The sequence below is a fragment of the Biomphalaria glabrata genome, chromosome 3 (assembly GCF_947242115.1).
Source record: "Biomphalaria glabrata chromosome 3, xgBioGlab47.1, whole genome shotgun sequence".
In the NCBI taxonomy this organism is placed as follows: domain Eukaryota; kingdom Metazoa; phylum Mollusca; class Gastropoda; family Planorbidae; genus Biomphalaria; species Biomphalaria glabrata.
In genome coordinates, this window is record NC_074713.1 from 10,674,297 (window position 1) to 10,698,965 (window position 24,669).

Sequence of the window (24,669 nt, forward strand, 5' to 3'; positions counted from 1 at the left end):
TCAAAACACAAACTCTTTTCTTTGATTCAAACACTCGAATTAAGTTCAAATATTGAAATGATAAAAAACATAAATGGAGAACTAAATGTAAATGCTACAATGTAGTGGCCAGGCACATCTGATGTTCTTTGGTAAATGAGAAAACGGCTAACATTTGGAAGCACTAAAGATATTGCGCGTTCAATATGGGCAAATAATTGTATACAGCAGCCGTGCAGAGTAAAACACATAGAATTAACAGTATTAAAATATTGAATCTAATACATTTGGTTAGGAAGAGGCCCGTTTCTGGATTCTTTTAAAACTCCATTGGATTAAAAACGTTGATTCGTATTGCCTTACATAATGATTATTATTATTATGCTTGATCACAGATCAATTGAATCTGACAGCGTCAGACATAAGACATGTAATCACAAATATCCAAAAACAATAAAATGAACATTGTATCCCAAGCATCTATTAGTAACTATGTACATGTTTATAAATAGCATCAGTGCTAAACAAGGTAGGTAAGAAACTTTCAGGTTTAACTGTATTAATCAAACCGTCATGCATTTCTTATCACAAAAATGATGTCTATGTGGTATATTATTAGGTTCAATGACAGCCTGTTTCTGTGTTGTGCTAAACACAAATATTGTCGCTCTAAAACATTTTTATTACAAAACTTTTACCAACTCACTCTGTCTGTCAGTCTGGTAAAAGAGTTCAACCCGTTATTTCCCCCGCGCTCATTCTCAGATGAAGTCGAAACTTTGGACAATTACAGAGATGTAAAGACAATATATAAATCAATACAAAAAAAATACAAAGTAGTTAACTTATTGCTGGTAATTAATTATTTTACTTGATACCGACAAAAGAAATTAATATTTCTCCAGCAGTAAGAGATATAGCTAAAGATGTAAAAGGGAGGGGGGGGGGGTTGTTCTCAAGGATAATCGCACATGCTATTTTTCCCACACCCATTCAAAATCAAAATGAAATTTTTGTTTAAAGTATTCATTGTCCCTAACAAAACATATAATTATTTTTTTAAAGCAATTAACAATTTATTATTGGTAATTAGTTATTTTGTTTGATATCGGAAAAGTTAATAACTTCTATATTATTAAGAAATATAGTTGTAAATGTGGAATTGTACCCATAAGATAAACTTTGCTTTATTTTTGTTTTGTTTTTTAACTTTTAAGTTTTTCTTGTATTATTCTCTCACAGGTATTAAGTCCAACAATTTGAGACTACGCTGCTTGATATTGCTCATATTGAAATAAGAAACAATTTTTGAATTTCGACTATTGATGTGCGTGTCCTTTGAAAAGCTACAATTTTAAAAAGAAATGGGTCGCTAGAATGGAATGAGACAATCAGGTCTCGATATGTAATAGGTCAATAATCAGGTCCTCAAGCTGACTGATAAACGTCGCACTACTGGAAGTTACAATTATGCTCTAGAGAAAAAAAAATAGTACCAAGTATGATGTGTCATAACTGTTGGTATATCACATGTGTCAGTTGCGTATTGGGTTAAAAGATTGTCCCATGACCTAAGGCATCAAAGTCGTGATGACCTTTGTTGAAGTTTAAAATTAAATGGAAGAGGTTATATAACAAAATGTTTTAGGAAGCTGGATTCACAGTGATAGGGCAAGACTCTGCTAAGTTTGATTGTATAACACATCAGAAATCTTTTCTCCTAGCCTTTCAGTTCACACAGATATATAGTTCATGTCCCACATTTGTCACCACTACTTGACTGCTAGTGCAGAACGGGAGAGCCCCTCAGTTTGAACAGAGAGATAGCCAGGCCAAGTGTAGCCACCAGATAGGCGCCGGTCAGGATAAAGTTCCGGGTCATGTGTTCCAGAGCCTGTGGGTACTGAGCGTGAATAAACTCTGCACCAGTCTTGATACACTGCTGACCTGACGGGTTAGAGAAATAATAGGCTAGCATTAATCTAATTGAAACTTATTACAGTAGTTATAAGCATATTATTAGCATTAGACTCATTTTTGGTAAATATACAGACACAGTAAGACATACAGTATGACTCGATATGGCTTCTGTCACATTTGTCTTAGAAGAGACTGGATCACTATCATATTCTTGAACCCCGGATCACGGGTGCCTTGTTTCGCTACTGTCTCTGATCATTAATATAAAACTAGAACTCATGTGTGATTTGAACCGAGCAAATATAATCATGATCTTTCCATGTGTAGTAATATCCCAGAGTTCATTTTTAAACAATTTGTAGACATTTGTGTAATAACATTAATTACATAATTTACATTCTTAATGTTTTAAAAATTGAAAACAGGATAACATATTGTCAACCTATATCAGGGGTTCTCAAGATCTTAGAGAGTTTGGTGTATGAAATGTCAGAGAGATTTAAATCTGTATTTGCTCTTTCAGAGAGAAGATGTTACTGGTGAAGTTCAAACTGTTAAACTAACCATCAGGAACATTCTGGAACTAGTGCGTTTGTAAATGTATTTGTCTCCATTCAAATAAGACAGCACAATATTTAGGGCTGTAATTTGCCCACCCCTGAGCTAGAGTCATTCAGACCTGTTACGATTAGCCGAAAGGATAGCGCACTGAACTATAAAATATTGCTTAGCTGTCTTCCATACTGGACAGGGTAAGGCTTGAAGATTTACATTTAGAGAGGGCACCCTGTGGGCTGTACTGACAGTAGAGATATGGGGACAGGTTTCATTCGATAGGCTAGGCACTAACATTTTCAATTATTAGAAAAAAATGTTTCTACTTTTTCTCAAGCCATCAAGAATCGGACCAGTGAACTGTGTGATTTTGTTGAAGGGTATAATGAAAACAACCTAACTGTAACATCCAAGCTTTGCACTTGGTCAAAATGCAGCTCTACCTGACCAGAAAACAACTTTAAAAATTCATTAGAACAAAACTGTTTTTATATACTTATAAAAAATAGAAGCATTTTTTTAGCTAGTTTGGGCTCTTTTGGTGGATCCATTCGAAATGCAAGAGGTCTTTATGTCCCACTCTTTATAAGACAGTTTACGATAGAAATGTTTTATAACTAAACTTAGTTTTCACACTGTCCATGTCTATGTGTCACGTACTGAAGGGGCTGGACTCCATAGGCGTACCCTAATGTTTTAAATGGGTATGACTTACCTCGTCCAGAAGTATCACAAGTAAACTGAAGTCCGCTGAACTCATTTCCCACAACGATCTCTGTCACATACTTGTGGATGGCCACGTAGCCTGCCCACTGCAGGATTGTTGGCATGTTCTCCATCGTCCTGGCAAAACAAAATAGTTTGACTCATTGAAAGCGTTGGCATAATAGGTAAAAATAAAAATAAAGTCTCAATTTCAGACCTTGTGGTCTATGATGTAAAGGTCATCTGTTTCTGTGGCCCATGGTTAACGAGGTTGTCATGTGGCCAGCACAACGATCAACCGCCTGTACTTTTCCCAAGGTACCCGTTAGAGCTTGGTGGACTCACAGGCGCCCGATGATCCCGAAATTTAAAAACTAAGTCTTCACCAGGATTCGAATTCCGGACCCCGTTTCGGAAGCCAAGCGCTTAAACGCTCAGCCACCGCGCGCATATTGAGAAATATATGTGTCAAAAGAGTCAAACCACACACACACACACACACTCTCAACATCACATAGCAAGAGTCTCTTACTTATATATTAAATAGTCTATGCTTAGATATTTATTATATTTAAAATATTTCATATCTTAAAATACTTAAGGTTAATACACATAACAAGAAGTCAGCCATAGAGGCTGGTCAAAGTACATTTTATTTTAAGAATGAGAACTTTAACAAAGGTTGGCAAAAATTGTTAAAAATTAAATCTATTCTAATTTTTTTTTATAGTGGCGTAGCTAGAGTGGGGGGGGGGGAGGGGGAGAATTTAAAAATCCCCCCCCCCCGGGCACCCACTAGAGGGATCACGCAAATGATTATTTTTTATTTTAATATTACTCAAAATGAAGCCCCCAACCCCTCAAAGAGGTCAAGCTCCCCGGGCCCCTAAATGATGGCAAATTCCTAGATGCGCCACTGGTTTTTTTTAATTTTCTAATCAAAAAATATAAATATTTAAGGAATTGTTTAAAAAATTCTTTCTTTCTTTCTTTCCGTTATTGCAGCATCCGTTCTAAAAACAATGTAAGCTTTTGTAGTGCAAGTAACATGTTATATTCTTGTGTTTGATGCACAGACACGTTCACTGACCTCAGAAGCCCAGAAGCGACCAGGCCAGAGGCTGAAAAAATCAACGCTGTTGTGTTGTTGGCCAGTTGGGCGTTCCTGAAGAAGCCACAGATGCTGATGGTCATCACCTCGCCAAACTGCTGTAACATGATGGACACCAGGACGAAGGCACCAAAACTGACAATGTTTGGATTCATCCCTGCAACCCTGTTAGAGAACAGTCACAGTCACTCAACTATGTACTATATTGTACTGATCTAGCTTCGTTTAGAGATTATATAACAGTAACTCAACTATGTACTATATTGTACTGATCTAGCTTAGTTTAGAGATTATATAACAGTCACTCAACTATTTACTATATTGTACTGACCTAGCTTAGTTTAGAGATTATATAACAGTCACTCAACTATTTACTATATTGTACTGACCTAGCTTAGTTTAGAGATTATATAACAGTAACTCAACTATTTACTATATTGTACTGACCTAGCTTAGTTTAGAGATTATGTTGATTTTGTAAATTAAATATATTGTGCATTGTTTTTAACGATGGTAAAAGTAGTGACGTAGTCAAACAGAAGAATGTCGTTGTATAATACGGGTACATGATAGGAGAAGAATATGTCTAGAGCTTGTAGAAAGATGGATATTGAATAGACTGCTGATTAAAATGACGGATAGAAAGACAAGACGATCATCCCCATATGTAAATAAACATCAGTTGAACTATTTACAAGTTTTATTAAGTATATTTAATTGTTGTCTCCCTTGGATGTGTTCAGACTTTCATTTAAAATAGTGAAATAGTATCAAACAGACAACACAAACAGGACAATATACTCACTGGGATATCGATTGGATAGATATACTGACAGGGATATAGATGAGATGGATATACAATATCTAATTTTTAGACCCATTTTAGAGTGCTAAACTGTATTCTCAAAGATTGTTGTTGTTGTTGTTTTGTGTCAAATTGCCTCCAAAACTATTTTTGGTCATGGAGCTCTAGATCTAGATATCAAGAGTGAGACAGCCCCCTGACGTCAGACAGCTTCCAAACGAGACAGCTGGAGATTTATTACTAAGGATTCACGTTAGAGACCAATATGAAATCTTCTACCGAGGACAGAAAGAAAACGGTTGTCTCAGCTATGTAGATCACAGCTAGGATTGTCTAGCCACTTGAAATATTTCATTAATCAATAATACTCGGACTCGAAGACAAGACTTTTAAAGAATACATATTTAAAAAATACATTTTGAAAGAATACATATTGAAAGAATACATATTTAAAGAATTCATCTTCTCAAGTTGTAATTTTGTAACTTAGCCGTTATTTAGTTATTGTTTTTGTTTGAAAATTAAAGTGATTTTGAAGTTTGATTTCATCTTTCACCTGTCCATATTTATTTAGTCACGTGAGCTTCTTAAGATTTTCAAATGACTAACATGGCTATCTGTGAGAGTTTTTTTTCTTTGCTTGTTTGTTCGTAAGATTTTATTGTTTTAGAAATACACTGACAAGAAAGACGTTGTCTCCACAAAACAGAAAGAGGTTGTCTCCACAAAACAGAAAGAGGTTGTCTGCACAAAACAGAAAGAGGTTGTCTCCACAAAACAGAAAGAGCTTGTCTCCACAAAACAGAAAGAGGTTGTCTCCACAAAACAGAAAGAGGTTGTCTCCACAAAACAGAAAGAGGTTGTCTGCACAAAACAGAAAGAGGTTGTCTCCACAAAACAGAAAGAGCTTGTCTCCACAAAACAGAAAGAGGTTGTCTTCACAAAACAAAAAGAGCTTGTCTCCACAAAACAGAAAGAGGTTGTCTCCACAAAACAGAAAGAGCCTGTCTCCACAAAACAGAAAGAGGTTGTCTCCACAAAACAGAAAGAGGTTGTCTGCACAAAACAGAAAGAGGTTGTCTCCACAAAACAGAAAGAGCTTGTCTCCACAAAACAGAAAGAGGTTGTCTTCACAAAACAAAAAGAGCTTGTCTCCACAAAACAGAAAGAGGTTGTCTCCACAAAACAGAAAGAGCCTGTCTCCACAAAACAGAAAGAGGTTGTCTCCACAAAACAGAAAGAGGTTGTCTTCACAAAACAGAAAGAGCTTGTCTCCACAAAACAGAAAGAGGTTGTCTCCACAAAACAGAAAGAGCCTGTCTCCACAAAACAGAAAGAGGTTGTCTCCACAAAACAGAAAGAGGTTGTCTCCACAAAACAGAAAGAGGTTATCATCTGGCATTGAATATATACTAGTATTTTAGGTATTGATAGCATTAACTTATACTAAATTTACACATAATCAAATATAAACAAACACTATGTACCAGATCTGGTGTCTTTGAAAGCATCATAACACAAAGCCGCTTACCAATAAAGAGCCGAAGCAAAAAGGGCTCCAGAAATGATGTTGAAAGGTAGGCAATGAATGTAGTATGCGCTGACAAAGGTGGCCGTAGAATATAGACCATCGTGGTTCTCTCGATAGAATAAGTCTCGAAGAACTGGAACTAAAAGTTATAACAAAATATTAATTTCATTTTCACCAAATTTACATCTACATTTAAAAGTTTATAACTTTATTTTCTAACAAGTTTTATTTATAAAGTCAGGAACGTTATAAAATTAATTGATTTCAAATCGAAATTTGTCTCCCTTGAACTGGCTTTTTTTCGATCCAAGAATACTTTGCAAAAAAAGGTTTATTTATTTGATTAAATGCTTTGCGACATTGTACTACAAAGAAACCGTTGAAATAAAATGCCAACATGAATGTCGTCAAAAAAAAAGAAAGAAAGAAAGAGATATATTTAAAAGTAAGAAACCTTTAAGACTGCTATCTATCACTGCATTTCGGAACGCCAATTATATCGTTTAGCTTACAGAAAGCGATTCCATTGACCAGTCCAACGTAGGGCGCCACTTGAATAGACTGATAAATGATGCCCAGTCTGTCTTGAATGCTGCCCTGGTTGTTCCCCAGCCGCCCCAGGAACATGAGGATGAAGGGCACAAAGAATGGCAGTAGCAGAAATCTGGCCAGGAAGGCGCTACGGTCTCGCTTCAAGTGCACGTTCATTCGGCTGACAATAGAAAGAAACAAAATTGGTTTTTAAAATCTGAATGAAAATTTTGTTTGTAAGTGTCAATAGCTATTGTTAACTTTAAAGACTAGATCTCATATACAACTAAAGATAATAATAATAATAATAACAACAACAATAACAATAATAATAATAATAACAACAATATACCCCATTGTTAAATCAACCGAAGGGATAATGACAACTGAACTCAAAGGTACCTTCAAAGCCCTTAACATTTCTAAGACGATTCTCGTTGTGTGTCAGAGGGTGGTACTGCTGCAGACCAATGGACACTGATAATGGGATTACAATAAATGTCTCTCTTTAACGAAACCCGACCCTGGCAGTGCCACATAATGAATACTCGTTCGTTTCTAATAATAACAATAATACTGGGTCAATGATTTCGAGACCGAAGACTAAAGAAAATTGCTAAAGTTCACAAAACAACGAAGACCCAACACTGACCTAAATATCTTTTCACAAGTCACACACTTTTCTTAATTTGATTCACACAAAAAAAAAACTTAAATAGACCCCCGGCGGACAACGGTTTTGTCAGCATTAGGTGTGATGTGGGTTTGTGTTAAACACTGCACTCATCCTTAATCTTAGGTATCGAAGACATTGACACTATTATTATTGTCTTTAGAGCATCGCCTATCAAACCACAAACTCTAACGACTTCTTCTTATCTTATCTTATAAAATATAGACGTTACTTCAAAAAAGAATATGATTACGTCCTACGCATGTATCTGTGTGGAACCTTACTTGAGCAGACACGTGAAGACTCGAGGCCAAGATGGCCAGTCGTTGCTGGCCGCGTCCATCTCCTCCACGTTGTCCACGTGGTGCTGACTCAGGCCCAGGGTTATCCTCTTGATGATCCCCGTCTGAAGGTCCGAGTCAAAGAAGGAGGCGCAGATGTCCCTGGTTCTGGCCAGGCTCCTTTGTTCTTGTTTCTTTGTTCGTCTGTCAACACTGGTCACATCAACTTTGGGCGACATTCAAAGGAAAACAACTTTAGAGGTCACACAAGTTATGTTTCGTTGTTAAATTTAAAGTTAGGAGAACAAAAAACAAGCACTAGTTGTGGATGTTTGAAGTGCCAGAAGGTGAAATGTGGATGTTTGAAGTGCCAGAAGGTGAAATATGGATGTTTGAAGTGCCAGAAGGTGAAATGTGGATGTTTGAAGTGCCAGACGGTGAAATGTGGATGTTTGAAGTGCCAGAAGGTGAAATGTGGATGTTTGAAGTGCCAGAAGGTGAAATGTGGATGTTTGAAGTGCCAGAAGGTGAAATGTGAATGTCACGAAGTGAAAGGGATAAGTACTAACATCATGTATGAATACCGGGTGTGGCATGTGAATAAAATGATAAGTAAGGGAAGAAACTCGTCCGTTCGTAAAAGCGCAATGAATTATCCCGTTTTATATTGATACTGTTACTTTTGTGAGTAAAAAGTTAGTCAAATATTAATGTTTTTGTTTGTTTCATTACTGATCTTCTGTTAGGCTATGTGCATTTGTGTATGTGTTTATCTCAGATATTTTAGTCTAAAAAAATGTATAGTATAAAAAAGTTGAGGAACAACATAATTGTTAAAATCATTATTCATAAATTTTAAGACCGCATTGAAATCAAAATAGGAACAGACATAAATCTTATCCTGTAGTACTATAGTGTATATAGCGCCAAAGACATTAACTTTGTATTATACTCATGTACTTTAAATGCTCAAAATCCACCAGTAGTAAAATGTATTTAACAGTATCAAAAATTTTCTCTGACGTAAGCCCATTTGCAAATATCGACATATACTTTGAAAAGTTGAAAAGATGCAAGAGCTTACAGTACCTCGAAGGGTGGAAAATAGAGAAAACATTAGGTCCCAGGCCCACACGAATAAACGTAACTACACATTTTAATTATTATTGTAACTCTTGTCGTGCGCATGTGCTTATGGTGCACACTAGAGCACAATGCCGTACGAGACAGGAACATGACTTTAGAGGAAGACAGACCTTACTTCCGCCTAGGTATAGCAGCTGAGAAGAAACCTGTCTACAACAAAGGCGGCTTGTCGTTTTTTTTTTTTGGGGGGGGGGGGGTATTTTATTTGGCATTAAACTTGTGTCATTGTTTTCTACGTCTCGTTAAGTCGCTGACCTTATATTTCTTACAAGACATACCTTACTCACGGGTATTTACTTAATTTATTTTTTTACACATTTGAGACCAAAAGAAAATCCGCTGCCGAGGACAAACGCAGACGGCGAAAAGAAATATCTTAATCGACCACCGGCGGACAATGGTTTTGCTTGCCCCGGATGTGGCAAAAAAATATGTAGGTCACAGTTAGGGCTGCGTAGCCACGAAAAATACTGCATTCCTCATTCATCTTCGGACTCGAAGACAAGCCTTATTATTATTATTATTATTATTCCTGATAATTTAGACTTGTTATTGCGATGACAAATCCACAGACTTCCGGACTAGGTTTTTAACTTTAAACCTTATCGCCTTGTCACAAAGCTGAATATTTTCAACCCGGGTACACTACCTTGCCTTAACGCGATACTAGAGTGGAAACGATCGTGTGATGGAGAGATTAGGATAAAGTGGCAGTAAAACTAAACTCCCGTGGAAGTGTCTAAGGCAGGGGTTCTCAACCTGTGGGTCGCGACCCCCTTGGGGGTCGATTGACGATTTGCCAGGGGTCTCCAAGGAACATTGAACATATGGATTGTTATTGTCTATTCTTTTATTGCTGTATGTGTGTGTGAGGGGGTCGCGGCAGAGTGGAGGATTGTAAAAGGGGTCGCCGAGCATAAAAGGTTGAGAACCGCTGGTCTAAGGGAAGGCGAGAGCATTTCCATTGCACATTGCGAAGTTGTAAGAGAGCTTCCACGACCTTGTCGAAACATCCAGACTCCGCTCCTTAAGGGACCGTTTCATCAATGGCGAGTCCTACACAGTTACATACGTAAACTATAAGAAAATGCCGGGGGTTCCCGGTGTGCTCGGCCTTCGGCTACGTATTCTAGTCCTTGCGTCCGAAGTACCTGACATGTTTTATGTGCACATTGACTTGGACACATTGACTTGGACACATTGACTTGGACACATTGACTTGGACACATTGACTTGGACCTCTTTCAGACAGAGCGGTTTGTTCAATCAGGCTTACAAGCCTAGAGTTCGAAGAGCCTTTGGCTCAACTCTTTTGACAGTAAAACGGACATTTTCTGTACGACATTTTGTCGTGGCGTCGATGAATCTCGTGGACGATGTCCACCAAAAACCAAACCAGTAGCAACGTCGGTACATTTTTTGTTCAGTTCATACGAGAGCTTCAGTGGCTTGCCAAGGACAGAAAATGAAGCATTGCTCAGTTCAAGCAGTTTTCTTTTTATTTTGTGACGTGTCTTATTTCATTCAGTGTGATGTACCAACTTACGTACTCGGGTGTAGCACTGGTGCTATGATGCACAGGCTTTGTTTGGTCGATTTTGGGATTTTCCCGTTTTCCCCATAAATTAAACAATGTCAAGGACGCTGAATTGAACTTCAAAAAATAATAATAATAAAGCTACAAACAAAAAAGCTTAGAAAATTTGATTCTGCAGTGCTAAAAATTAATATATTGTAACGAATCTGACTATCCAGGCTCTCTGCAAACTGCACCATACACCACCAACTTAAGGAACTTGACAACTCAGGGCTCCAAAGTAACGTAACAGTTTAATAGTTGAATAAGTAACAGCCAATACTGTACAATTGGCAACACGTACACTGTACAAATATCTCTCCGATAACAACGTTCCGCCGTATCAACTCTTGCACTGGCCTCCCCGTCTCGTTCCGGGCTTGCACTGGGTTCAACAGTTCAGGACTGACTTTACACACTAGGTTCGTTGTGTCGGACTCGATCGCAGACCAAGATCAAGACTCCATTCGTCTCAACTGTACTTGACAGTACTCCGCACTGAACCGTCGTAATGCTCCGTACAGAACCACACCGTTGAACTGTGCTGTAGTCGACCGGACTGTGGTGAACCGGGCTCTGAACCCCTGCCGTGAACCGTCTCTCGTGAACCGTGCTGTATTGAGCCCCTTTTTTCAACCGTCTTGACTGCGACACCTCCTCTCTTATATAGGGTCCTTACTGGCCTTCTCGAACCGGACAGAACGCCGCTCGACGTTTCTAGGTGGTCAGATGACTACAACTCTGTTCACGACGGCGATCCTTCCCGAACCGTCCTGTTGATACTCGACTCGGCTGACCGTCGTAGCTCGTCACGGTTGACCACTCGTCTAGCGCTGGCCTAGGGCGATTTGCGTCGGCTGACTACACACGTACCACTACCCCCATCTGTGCCACCACCGGGTTTATAACAATATATATATATTTATTATATAATACCATACACATTTATTCTGTACACCGGATGTACCAAAAAGCTAGCTATTTATAGATTTTCCGCCTCATACAATAACTTACTGTAAACATCACAGGGGTTCTGGTTGACTGGACATGGGTAGCCAATGGTGGTAAAGTAAGGCACCATTTGGTCAGGTCGACCTAAAAAGGCTAGCTGTCCCATCGTTAATATGGCTATCTTGTCCAGGAGCCGGAAGATGTCAGAACGAGGCTGATGGATAGACATGATGACCAGTTTGCCCTTGTGAGCCAGATCAGCGAGACTTTGGACAAGGTGATGTGCCGTGAAGGCGTCCAGACCGGACGTCGGCTCGTCTAGTAATAAAATGTCTGTGAATGAAAAAAAAAAGTTTCAAAATACTTTAACATTTTTTTTCAAAAGCCCAACTATCAACTCACTCTTTCGTCATAGCCAAAGGTAACATTTAAAAAATGGAATCATGTATTGGGCATCCTTTCCCGGGTCACATGGTTCATAAAATGGATGCGGATCATCTAGAACCTGAGATGAACTCCTATTGAAAAAAACAGAGCAGGAAGGACTCAATCCTCCTGTAGTGCCCTGGCAAGAAACTGGGCCGTTCGGCGTAATGCCTCTTAGCTACCATGCAAGTCGATTGACTGCTCAGACACGTCCCCCCTTAACTCGCGGAGCAGGGGACACTCGTACAAGACGTGCGACACTGTTTCGACGCTCTCTCCACAGTGACGGCATCGGTAGTCAATGCTCGGACGAGCCGGGCACTCGACTTGTATGGTAGCTATGGAACCAGACGTGGACATCGCAACGGGAGTTAGGAGACAACTCCTTGTATTACAGTGTCACAACGATCTGGGCAGTATTCATTGAATACATTTATATTAAATAACGTTAATGAGCGTTCCGATTCAGGGGAACTAACAATTACTTTTGTATTTTTCTTATTAATGACTAACAGTGATATCCCTTTTTCCTGTGATCACTTGCATGTAAAGGTACGCGACTCATGTTGACTTTTTAAATTTAAACAGAAGGTAAAAATTTAATTAAAATAATTATTTTGCAGCTGTGGGAAAGGAGTATCAACTTTATAGACACGCGTAGCACGGACCGTACTGTCCATGTGGGGAGAGCTTTGTTAAGCCGGCCAGAACCACGCGTTAAGCAGGATGTATAGTGTCCGTAGTTAGGGTATCAATGCACTATCCCAAATTAGAAGGATGAATTCTTGAATGAGTGAGGCGCTTTCAATTTTATTGGTCTGAAACTTACTTGAAAGGATTTGGGGGAGGGGGACTCGGGTTCAATTCCCAGTGAATGTTGGGATTTGAGTTCGCCCAACTATAATAGGTAGCTGGCATTAGTTGGGGGAGTAATGGCGGCTGTTGGTCGAGCTGGCCACATGGCACCTTCTTGAACAGTGGATATAGAAATAGATGAGCCTTACATCATCTGACCTAAAGATCACAATATCATAGTTCAACTACTGTTTAAAATACAACAGAAGAGATTATTCAACATCCCCTCCCATACCAACGCCTGTTTTCACTCCTCGTAGAAAAGTTCTTTTCTTTTCTTTTGTTTTTCAAGTTTCTGATGTTCCTTCAAAAAGGAAGATTGTAAAGTTCTATCCAAAACAGTCAGGGGCGCATATTTATCGACAAGGCGGCTCTTCGTGTAAATTTATAAGAGGGATCATTTTGAGTTTTATTTTCTCTCTTCGGATTTTTTAAAATTCCAGATGTATGGTTTCAAAAAAAAAATAAAAATGAATGAATTTGAAAGACCTGGATCCTTCAAGAGTTGAACACCAATGGATATCCTCCTTTTCTCTCCTCCTGACACCCCCCTGATGACGGTCCCGCCAATTCTGCTCTCCGCGACGTGAATCAGCCCCATGTCGATGATGACAGACTGTACCTGAAGAGCAAATCAACCAAAAGTAATTGCTGACAAACAGTATGTGATACAAATATTGCCTTTGAAGACAAGAGAAGAAATGAGAAGCTTAGCGGAGATACCAGGCACTATTTGTATTATCCTTTTAGGATGGGGAAAAAATGTATTTATACTAAACAATTTAATTTAAAAAAAAAAAAAAGAACTATTAAAAAAAACTTGAAAATAAAAAAAAACCATTTCCTAACTATATTAGAAATAAAACTCATTGTTTAAAATGTAGAGTAGTCATACAAAAACACTAGCTTAGAAAAATACTTCGAACTTGGTCATAGCATACTACATACCAGTGTTTTTTTTTTCTCTAATGCCATTATAGCAAAGATGTACGGGTTGCCTGAATCAGACAGGAATACCAATGACTTAGCAGACTTTAAGTCTCTAATTAGCATGCATGACTAGATCATCATGGGTACAATAAGAATGCAATTATCTTCTTTTTAAAAAATGTCTGTAATTTATAAGACAATGAAATGTGTTTTAAAAGAAAACATATTATTTTGACATCAATATCATCATTTCAATAGTTCATTGTACACTCTGAACTTGATATAGTGAGATGCACACTCTGAACTTGATATAGTGAGATGTACACTCTAAACGTGATATAGTGAGATGTACACTCTAAACTTGATATAGTGAGATGTACACTCTAAACTTGATATAGTGAGATGTACACTCTAAACTTGATATAGTGAGATGTACACTCTAAACGTGATATAGTGAGATGTACACTCTAAACTTGATATAGTGAGATGTACACTCTAAACGTGATATAGTGAGATGTACACTCTGAACTTGATATAGTGAGATGTACACTCTAAACGTGATATAGTGAGATGTACACTCTGAACTTGATATAGTGAGATGTGCACTCTAAACTTGATATAGTGAGATGTGCACTCTAAACTTGATATAGTGAGATGTACACTCTAAACTTGATATAGTGGGATGTACACAAAATGTAATAGCAATGATTTACTAAATATAACTTTTACGATTCGCGAGATAACAGTGATAGTGCCAATGAGTTTGTGCGCGTGTGTGTATGGTACTAAAGTACTTTTACTGTTATCTCGATGTGTTGACGCACTATTGAGGTAAGTCCAATGAACTGACAAGCACGAACCATCCATCTCACTGAAGGTCACTGACCAACACACATTCACTTAACACAGACAGTTACGACCTGTACACAGCTGGACATCATAAGGCTCGACATGTCTTTAAACACAAACACTTTATGGTTTAAATTGACACAGCACTGTAAAGGTTATTTTTCAAATTGAATAGTTCCTATGACTAGTGTTAGGTCTGAGATGAACAGCTGGATGGTGTCCAGACTGTCCTTACTGTTTCTACTTTCTCTTGGAATAACCTGCCCAGTGAGCAGCCGGACATTCCGGGCTCACAGAGGTCTCACCAGCCACACGAGGAGGCACAAAACCCCAGTGCAAATCATTCAGCTCCTTGGATGACAAAAGTGGTCATCATCGAATTACGATGGACGAACTATATATGTACTTTCTCTTTTAAAGGGATGTTCTGGGGCCAGTATTTTGTTCGGGTATGTCGATGAAGTAAGCAGCTTAGAAGGGTGGTCGATATCTCTCTCTGGCGTCACTCCAGGGCATGCTTCTTTAGCTTCCGTGTTCACTAAGAGAATTAACGTATTGACAGATCATTGAGAATCAACATAGGGCTTCATTGACAGATCATTGAGAATCAACATAGGGCTTCATTGACAGATCATTAAGGATCAACATAGGGCTTCATTGACAGATCATTGAGAATCAACATAGGGCTTCATTGACAGATCATTGAGAATCAACATAGGGCTTCATTGACAGATCATTGAGAATCAACATAGGGCTTCATTGACAGATCATTGAGAATCAACATAGGGCTTCATTGACAGATCATTGAGAATCAACATATGGCTTCTTTGACAGATCATTGAGGATCAACATAGGGCTTCATTGACAGATCATTGAGAATCAACATAGGGCTTCATTGACAGATCATTGAGAATCAACATAGGGCTTCATTGACAGATCATTGAGAATCAACATATGGCTTCATTGACAGATCATTGAGAATCAACATAGGGCTTCATTGACAGATTATTGAGAATCAACATAGGGCTTCATTGACAGATCATTGAGAATCAACATAGGGCTTCATTGACAGATCATTGAGAATCAACATAGGGCTTCATTGACAGATCATTGAGAATCAACATAGGGCTTCATTGACAGATTATTGAGAATCAACATAGGGCTTCATTGACAGATCATTGAGAATCAACATGGGGCTTCATTGACAGATCATTGAGAATCAACACAGGGCTTAATTGACAGATCATTGAGAATCAACATAGGGCTTCATTGACAGATCATTGAGAATCAACATGGGGCTTCATTGACAGATCATTGAGAATCAACATAGGGCTTCATTGACAGATCATTGAGGATCAACATAGGGCTTCATTGACAGATCATTGAGAATCAACATGGAGCTTCATTGACAGATCATTGAGAATCAACATATGGCTTCATTGACAGATCATTGAGGATCAACATAGGGCTTCATTGACAGATCATTGAGAATCAACATTGGGCTTCATTGACAGATCATTAAGGATCAACATAGGGCTTCATTGACAGATTATTGAGGATCAACATAGGGCTTCATTGACAGATCATTGAGGATCAACATAGGGCTTCATTGACAGATCATTGAGAATCAACATAGGGCTTCATTGACAGATCATTGAGAATCAACATAGGGCTTCATTGACAGATCATTGAGAATTAAGATAGGTCTTATTTGAAAGATCTCTCAGATTAAACATAGGACTTATTTGACTGATCACCAATGCACGTGAACAAAATGCGGTCATTGACACCAGCATAAGGACTTAACTCTGACACTTTCACATGTATGAAAAAAAAATTGCACTAAGAATTTCTACAAGGGTTTTAAAATAAAGGAACAACCTTTTTGTCGATGTCAGATGGCTTGAAGTGACCAGGCAGTTTCAGGTACGCCATGTAGGTCAAGGTCTCCCGTACGGTCAGAGTGGGCAACAGTCTGTCAGCCTGCAGGACGTAACTGGACTTCTGTCTCATCATTTCTCTGGTGCACTGCTGACCATTGTAGCTGATCACACCAGTGGTCACCCCTGTGCTTCTACCGGATATGACGTCAAGGAGCGACGTCTTGCCGGAACCTAAAATCAACCAAGACGGGCATTCTTTCATTAAATATCTTTAACATACATCGTCTGCTAGTTCCAGCCGTGAACAAACGTTTCTCACTATTAGAAATGTTCATAAAATGGAGGCAAAAAAATGAATAACAAGGTTTTTTTGGTGTATCCGGTGTACAGAATACAAAAGTATGAACTTATTATGAACTTATTATGAACTTACTATGAACTTACTATGAACTTACTATGAACTTACTATGAACTTATTATGAACTTACTATGAACTTACTATGAACTTACTATGAACTTACTATGAACTTACTATGAACTTACTATGAACTTATTATGAGCTTACTATGAACTTACTATGAGCTTACTATGAACTTACTATGAACTTACTATGAACTTATTATGAACTTACTATGAACTTACTATGAACTTACTATGAACTTATTATGAACTTACTATGAACTTACTATGAACTTACTATGAACTTATTATGAACTTACTATGAACTTATTATGAACTTACTATGAACTTATTATGAACTTACTATGAACTTACTATGAACTTACTATGAACTTATTATGAAATTACTATGAACTTATTATGAACTTACTATGAACTTTCTATGAACTTACTATGAACTTACTATGAGCTTACTATGAACTTACTATGAACTTACTATGAACTTACTATGAACTTACTATAAACTTACTATGAACTTACTATGAACTTACTATGAACTTACTATGAACTTACTAAGAACTTACTATGAACTTACTATGAACTTACTATGAACTTACTATGAACTTACTATGAACTAAGCTAAGCAATAATTTGTGCGCACCTTTTTTTTAGCTCTGTAGAATCAAATATTGAGTAGTAGGACTTTAAAAAACTTTTTGCTTCTGTAACTGTTATATGTAGATACTCTAACCCACAAAGAATGCCAAATGTTTCTGCATCTTTTAATTCCATATTGAGTATAGGTCTGCACAGGGACGGACTGGCTAAATGGGCGTTCGGGCATGGCTATATGGGCATTCGGGCAAATTCCCGGTGGGCCGGTACCCAAATGGGCCGGTCGGTCCACCCAAAGAGACTCATGGATGTCGCTATAGAACTTTTTAAATTGTTAAAGAGTTTTTAATATTCTCTTGTAAAAGGGACCCTCTGAGCATCGCGCTTTAAAAAATATCGTTTACAGACTCTACAGTGTAATGCTAATTTAATCTAACACATTTTCAGAAATAATGTAATAGTCTACAGCCGTAGACAGTGCTACAAGTAGGCTTCATCCTTTTGGGGCCCACACTTTTGGCTATTAAAATTCAACGTAAGGCCTACTATATTACTTAAAAAGATACAGAGTTCATTGTATGCATGGGTTCAGTTATCGATACATTATCAAACTTAATAGAATGATATTGAGGACAGGTAGACGTAGACTTAGAAATGGATTTCCATCATATGATATAGGCCAACAATTTGTGGGCCGGATTGTATAGAAATGCCTGAGCTGTTTTGTTCAGATAGTAGAACATGTGATGTACATGCAGATTCATTATTTTATTTACTAATGTGTATTACTATTTTAAACTATAACTCTTTGCTTTAAGGAATTATTAGTTTGAAAGTGGAAGTTGGTCTAGAAAGGTAGTTCATGAACTTCGCCACTTCCCTTACCCTTAAACTTCTGGGTATGTAATAACACATTTTGTAAACGTAATTTTGTTTTAGATTATATTCGTTAGTTCAAGCCTAGGAAGACACTAGCCTTTTAGCTTATCTCCCCTGATACGTTAAATGTAGCTCTTATTAATAATAATATAGATTTCTACTTCTATTTCTAGATGTAATACCTGAAGTACCAACCAGTGCAGTTAGCTCCCCTGTCTCGAACGTCATGCACAGATTGTTAAGGACTAGCTTCTTCCTAGACCGGAAGCAGGCCCCATTCCACCAATGTCCAGTTCTTTCCTTGACCTAAAACAGAAAATAATGTATAACAATAAAAAGAATCTGTAGGCCTACACATTAATAAATTGTTAGTATTGACGGCAACCAAAAGGTACGAGGCCTGCCTTCGAGCTTGGTGTCCTGGACCCGAATTCTGATGAGGACTTCTTAGCCTTTACCGGGGAAGGAGGGGTTGAACTTTCATGTTAATTTAATGTATACCTTTTTTTTTGCGATGCTTAATTAATTTTTTAAATAAAATTTATCTTGTATCTCACACATATACACACGTGAACTTGGCTTGTCTGGGCTACCTAGAAATGGGCTCGAGGTTCGACACCCGACTCGGGCAGAGTTGCGTTTACTGAGCGCCTAAAGGCAGCACGGAAAACAAACTCCCAGATACCTTTCCCCCCATTGGTCCACAAATGAGATTGGACCAAAGCGCTCTATAAGCATGAAAGTAGCGCTATATAAAAGCTATAATAATAATAATAATATGATTATGCCTTTTTCTTCTCTACTTCATGTTTCATATATTGTAGATTAATTGTGTTATATGTCTGCTGTTTAGTTCCATTGTGGAACAGAAGAAAAGGCATTTCCTGACAAGGGTTTTAAGAGTTACTTCCTTTAAGGACTAGAGCTACATATCAAGCTTAACTGGTTCAGAGCGATCCTCTACAAATGGTCATGGTAACGGGATGGCTTGTTCCGATTCCAGTACGCACACCCGGACAGACGTGGCGGGAAGCTAGTGCACTAGGAATGGCCTGTTCAGCTGACATGGCAAGCGGCTAGTGCACAAGGAATGGCCTGTCCAGCTGACATGGCAAGCAGCTAGTGCACTTGGAATGGCCTGTCCAGCTGACATGGCAAGCAGCTAGTGCACTAGGAATGGCCTGTCCAGCTGACATGGCAAGCAGCTAGTGCACTAGGAATGGCCTGTCCAGCTGACATGGCAAGCAGCTAGTGCACTTGGAATGGCCTGTCCAGCTGACATGGAAGCAGCTAGTGCACTTGGAATGGCCTGACCAGCTGACATGGCAAGCAGCTAGTTCACTAGGAATGGCCTGTCCAGCTGACATGGAAGCAGCTAGTGCACTAGGAATGGCCTGTCCAGCTGACATGGAAGCAGCTAGTGCACTTGGAATGGCCTTTCCAGCTGAAGCAGCTAGTGCACTAGGAATGGCCTGTCCAGCTGACATGGCAAGCAGCTAGTGCACTAGGAATGGCCTGTCCAGCTGACATGGCAAGCAACTAGTGCACTAGGAATGACCTGTTCAGCTGACACGGCATGCGGCTAGTGCACTAGGAATGGCCTGTCCAGCTGACATGGCAAGCAGCTAGTGCACTAGGAATGACCTGTTCAGCTGACATGGCAAGCAGCTAGTGCACTAGGAATGGCCTGTCCAGCTGACATGGCAAGCAGCTAGTGCACTAGGAATAGCCTGTCCAGGTGACATGGCAAGCAGCTAGTGCACTAGGAATAGCCTGTCCAGCTGACATGGCAAGCAGCTAGTACACTAGGAATGGCCTGTCCAGCTGACATGGCAAGCAGCTAGTGCACTTGGAATGGCCTGTTCAGCTGACATGGACTTACATACAGGGACAACGAAGGATTGGAAGATGGAAATAATGTTTAGCGCCACTTTCATGCTTATAGCATTTATAGCATGCTCAATTGTCTCTAGTCCAATCACTTTTGTGGACCTTTTGATAGAGGTAGAGGGCTAAGAGGGGGATATTAGGAAGGTTTCCGTGCTTCCTTTTCAAAACCAATCCACGGGAACTAGATGCATTCTTCATTAATCTTCGGACTCTAAGACAAGCCTTAGTATCCAATTAGCCTACTTATAAAAACAGGTTTCATTAGTTTATTGTTAGTTTTCATTTTTTTAAATTCTCTACATTATTTTGTCACGGGTCTCCCGAACACATTTTGCATAGGACTAATTGATTAACTAATTGATTAACTCATTGATTAACTAATTGATTAACTCATTGATTAACTCATTGATTAACTAATTGATTAACTAATTGATTAACTCATTGATTAACTCATTGATTAACTAATTGATTAACTCATTGATTAACTCATTGATTAACTCATTGATTAACTCATTGATTAACTCATTGATTAACTCATTGATTAGTTAATATGTTGTATTGTTACCGACAATCAATAATTGTTCAAACGCTTAATTTAATCCGAGAATGGGAAGTGGAAGAAATAATGTGTATACGTTTTCTTCCCAGACAGACAGACAGACGGAATGATTTGATATAAGTTCAGTAAAAACAGGCGAAGGTCTTTAAAGTCAAGGTTGTTTTATTCGGTCAATAAATTGTTTATTTCACTTCGAAAGTTGTCGAGTTCTATTGGCTAGTTGTGAAAATTAAATCAAAGACTCTTACAAGAATTGTGTATCGTAAAATATATGACAGATTCCGAATCCCAGTGTAGAATGAGGAAATTAAATATATGACAGATTCAGAGCCGCAGTCTAGTAAGACAAAGTGTTACTATACTGAATTTTCTGAATCCCGGTTGTAGAGCGATGAAGCATATGTATCCGGTCTAGAGGGATCACATATGAGTAGACATAGATTCAGAACCCTAGTCTAGAACTATGAATAAATAGTTGACAGTTTCAGAACCTTAGTCTAGAACTATGAATAAATAGTTGACAGTTTCAGAACCCCAGTCTAGAACTATGAATAAATAGTTGACAGTTTCAGAACCCCAGTCTAGAACTATGAATAAATAGTTGACAGTTTCAGAACCCCAGTCTAGAACTATGAATAAATAGTTGACAGTTTCAGAACCCCAGTCTAGAACTATGAATAAATAGTTGACAGTTTCAGAACCCCAGTCTAGAACTATGAATAAATAGTTGACAGTTTCAGAACCTTATTGTACAAAGAAGACGTCATGATCTAAGAATGTTATGTAGGTGGTCCATACCCTATTATCTAAAATTTGATTGTGACATCAGCGTGTATATATGTGTGTGTGTTGTATGTGTCTGGAAATTGGAGCAGTGTGTCGTTGAATGGGGAACGATTAAGGAATAGACCTTTCTACCTGACACCCACTAAAGTGCTTGGATTAAATAAGTTTACACACACAGAGGCGTATTGAGAAAAACGTGCGCCCGGGGAAAGAAGCTTTATTGGCACACAGACACACACACAGGCACACATACACACACACACACTGGCACATACACAGGCACATAGACACACACACAGGCATACAGACACACACACACACAGGCACACAGACATACACACACCATTTTCCAAGAACGTCACATAAAAATAAAGGCTAAAAAATAAAAAGTATTTAATAATAATATAATACAAATAACCTTAGAATGTATTTATTAACTTAAAATATCTACAATATTTTTTTTGGTACTTCTCTGCGTGTGGCACCTCCCTGAGGGTGGTGCCTTGAGCATCTTGCCCACCTCACTACGCCTTTGCGCGTACACACACACACACACTCAGACACAAGTGAAGTCTCTCGCAGGATAGTTCAAAATAATGTGGCTCGTCGTTTAATACGAGACTTACAATGTCAGTTTCCTTGTTCTTCTATCACGTGTAGACCTTTAAGAATTCCTACCTCGAAGTTATAAGGCAAATAGTAGGATAGATCTCGTCCCGTTTGAACTCAAATACAATTAGGCCCTAATGATTTCAAGACCAAAGCAATAAAACAAAATGATTTCAGTTTGAACGGGTCAAAGTGTAAAATGCAGTTTAAAATGTTCATGCTATTCTGAACTACTGGAAAGTCTTATGATGATGTGCTTCTTAATGTAATAATGTGTCTGTTATTTCTGTGTGTTGATATGTCTGTCGGTGGATTGTTATTTCTGTGTGCTAATGTTTGTCAGTGGATTGTTATTGCTGTGTGTTAATATATCTGTCAGTGGATTGTTATTTCTGTGTGTTAATATATCTGTCAGTGGATTGTTATTGCTGTGTGTTAATATATGTCACTGGAGTTTTATTTCTGTCTGTTAATATGTCTGTCAGTGGATTGTTATTTCTGTGTGTTAATATGTCTGTCAGTGGATTGTTATTTTTGTGTGTTAATGTGTCTGTCAGTGAGTTGATGTGTCTGTCATTGTGTTGATGTGTGTTATCAGTTTAATTAAAACTAAGAAGGCTTTACATTTATCAGTACTGAACACTCCTGTAGTTGTTTTAGTGTTGTAATGAAATACTAGATAGCACTATGACTAAATCAAAGGCATTCACTGTGTTGAATTATTTATTCGTAATCTAAGACTAAATAGAATACATATATCTCTGTTTTCTGTCGTGAACTTATTTCAACATTATTTTGCATGTAAATTTAGTCTAGCCTTATCTAAATACGTCAAATAAATGTTTTCTTAAATATGTTAACCTTCAACAGGTATAGGCCTTCGCACTTTGATACAAATGTTTCGTAATCTTTGTAAAGACAAATTTGATAATCACACTGGTCTAAGGACAATCCTTCACATTTACTCTGACAATTATTTAGATCTAGAGGAGAAGTAGATTTAAGATCTAGATTTGTTTAGAATAAACACACGCAAAAATAACAAAAGTTACACACCGAAATAGTGTTAATAAGTTATTAAAGCGGAAGGAAATATAAATTATATATTTTATATAGTCAGGTGTGAGCTTTCAAATACATATTATGTCGAAACTGCGAATTAAAAATCGTTATTTGGTAATTTAAACCGCTGCCGCTTTGATAATGACAATGACTTAGTTGTTCTGTGTTTAAGTTAAGTAGTAAACATTTCTGTATTTTATTGTCCACGGCAAGTGGGAAAATTAGGGACCAGATAGTGGTCAGGGCCAAGGATTTTATTTTGTAGATAAATATTATTTTGACATATAAACTATGATGGCTGCCTGGTCGTGCGGTTTGCGCGCTGGACTGTCGGATTTATCGATGGTCCCGGGTTCAAACCCTGGCCGCTCCCATCCCTCCGTCGTCCTGCGGGAGATTTGGGGCCTAGGAAGTAAACTATCTTCAACTCTGAAGGAACATCCGAAACATGTAAAACATTTGTACAAAATCTCTCAAATATTTAGGAAATAAATATTCTTTTCCTTTCTCTTCAGAGTCATACCAGTCTTTCCCTAATCTTACAATATAAGTTTTTTTAGAATTATTTTTTAAATATATTAGAATATTATTTTTATAAGATTTTACAAATGGAAATAATGCAGAAATGATAAAAGATTGAATGTTTACTTTATCAAAATGTTCAACTCACCACATAAGAAAATCCAATGATATTTAAAGACGGCTTGTTATCTAAAGTGCCATTCATCTTTGGTCGTACATCCTCTGCCGCTGTCGAGCCGCCTGATGGTTCCCCAAGAGACATCTCCACTGGGGTGTCCACGAGCGACGTTTGTGCAGTGCCCTTGGGTGTCTTAAAGCTCCCATACTGACCAAGAGTCTGTTGTCTGGTGCTGGACGCCCTCAGTTGCTGCTGCTCTAAGGTCCCCATCATCACCCACACACACACACTCACACACAAAAAAGGCTTCTAAGCATCAACACGTCACCGGCGTTGCCTTTTGTTCCATGGGCGTCGTCTTTCTCAAACCCTTTGCGAGGTATCCAGGCATAGAGATCTAAGTCTAGGGAGTCTACTGTTGTGTTTTTAAAGCAAGAAATAAATCCAACTGCTCACTATAGTACATATAGTAGTCCACAGTTTGAGGTGGGCAATGAGTGTTACAGTGTGGCCTACTGGGACT

The 24,669-nt window shown here is 38.3% G+C and overlaps 1 protein-coding gene across 1 annotated transcript; it reads right to left on the bottom strand.

Moving 5' to 3' along the window:
• Positions 1 to 24,669, bottom strand: LOC106071154 (ATP-binding cassette sub-family G member 5-like). The gene is made up of 11 exons (XM_056023301.1): positions 24,177 to 24,669; positions 18,783 to 18,906; positions 16,706 to 16,938; positions 13,535 to 13,667; positions 11,828 to 12,097; positions 8,095 to 8,317; positions 7,119 to 7,318; positions 6,607 to 6,745; positions 4,250 to 4,435; positions 3,170 to 3,297; positions 1 to 1,926 (listed from the first exon to the last, which is right to left on the bottom strand). Exons 1-11 carry the CDS (start codon positions 24,417 to 24,419, stop codon positions 1,763 to 1,765), a joined length of 2,043 nt encoding a protein of 680 aa, XP_055879276.1. The 5' UTR covers positions 24,420 to 24,669; the 3' UTR covers positions 1 to 1,762.

What these genes read in the sequence shown, in the direction of transcription:
- LOC106071154 (XM_056023301.1), bottom strand. Translation starts at nt 24,419, where the DNA reads ATGATGGGGACCTTAGAGCAGCAGCAACTGAGGGCGTCCAGCACCAGA. An exon ending in GAACCCCTGTGATGTTTACA is followed by an intron (nt 8,318 to 11,827) that starts GTAAGTTATTGT and finishes TGTCGCCCAAAG; the next exon opens with TTGATGTGACCAGTGTTGAC. An exon ending in GTCGCTTCTGGGCTTCTGAG is followed by an intron (nt 3,298 to 4,249) that starts GTCAGTGAACGT and finishes TTGTTTTGCCAG; the next exon opens with GACGATGGAGAACATGCCAA.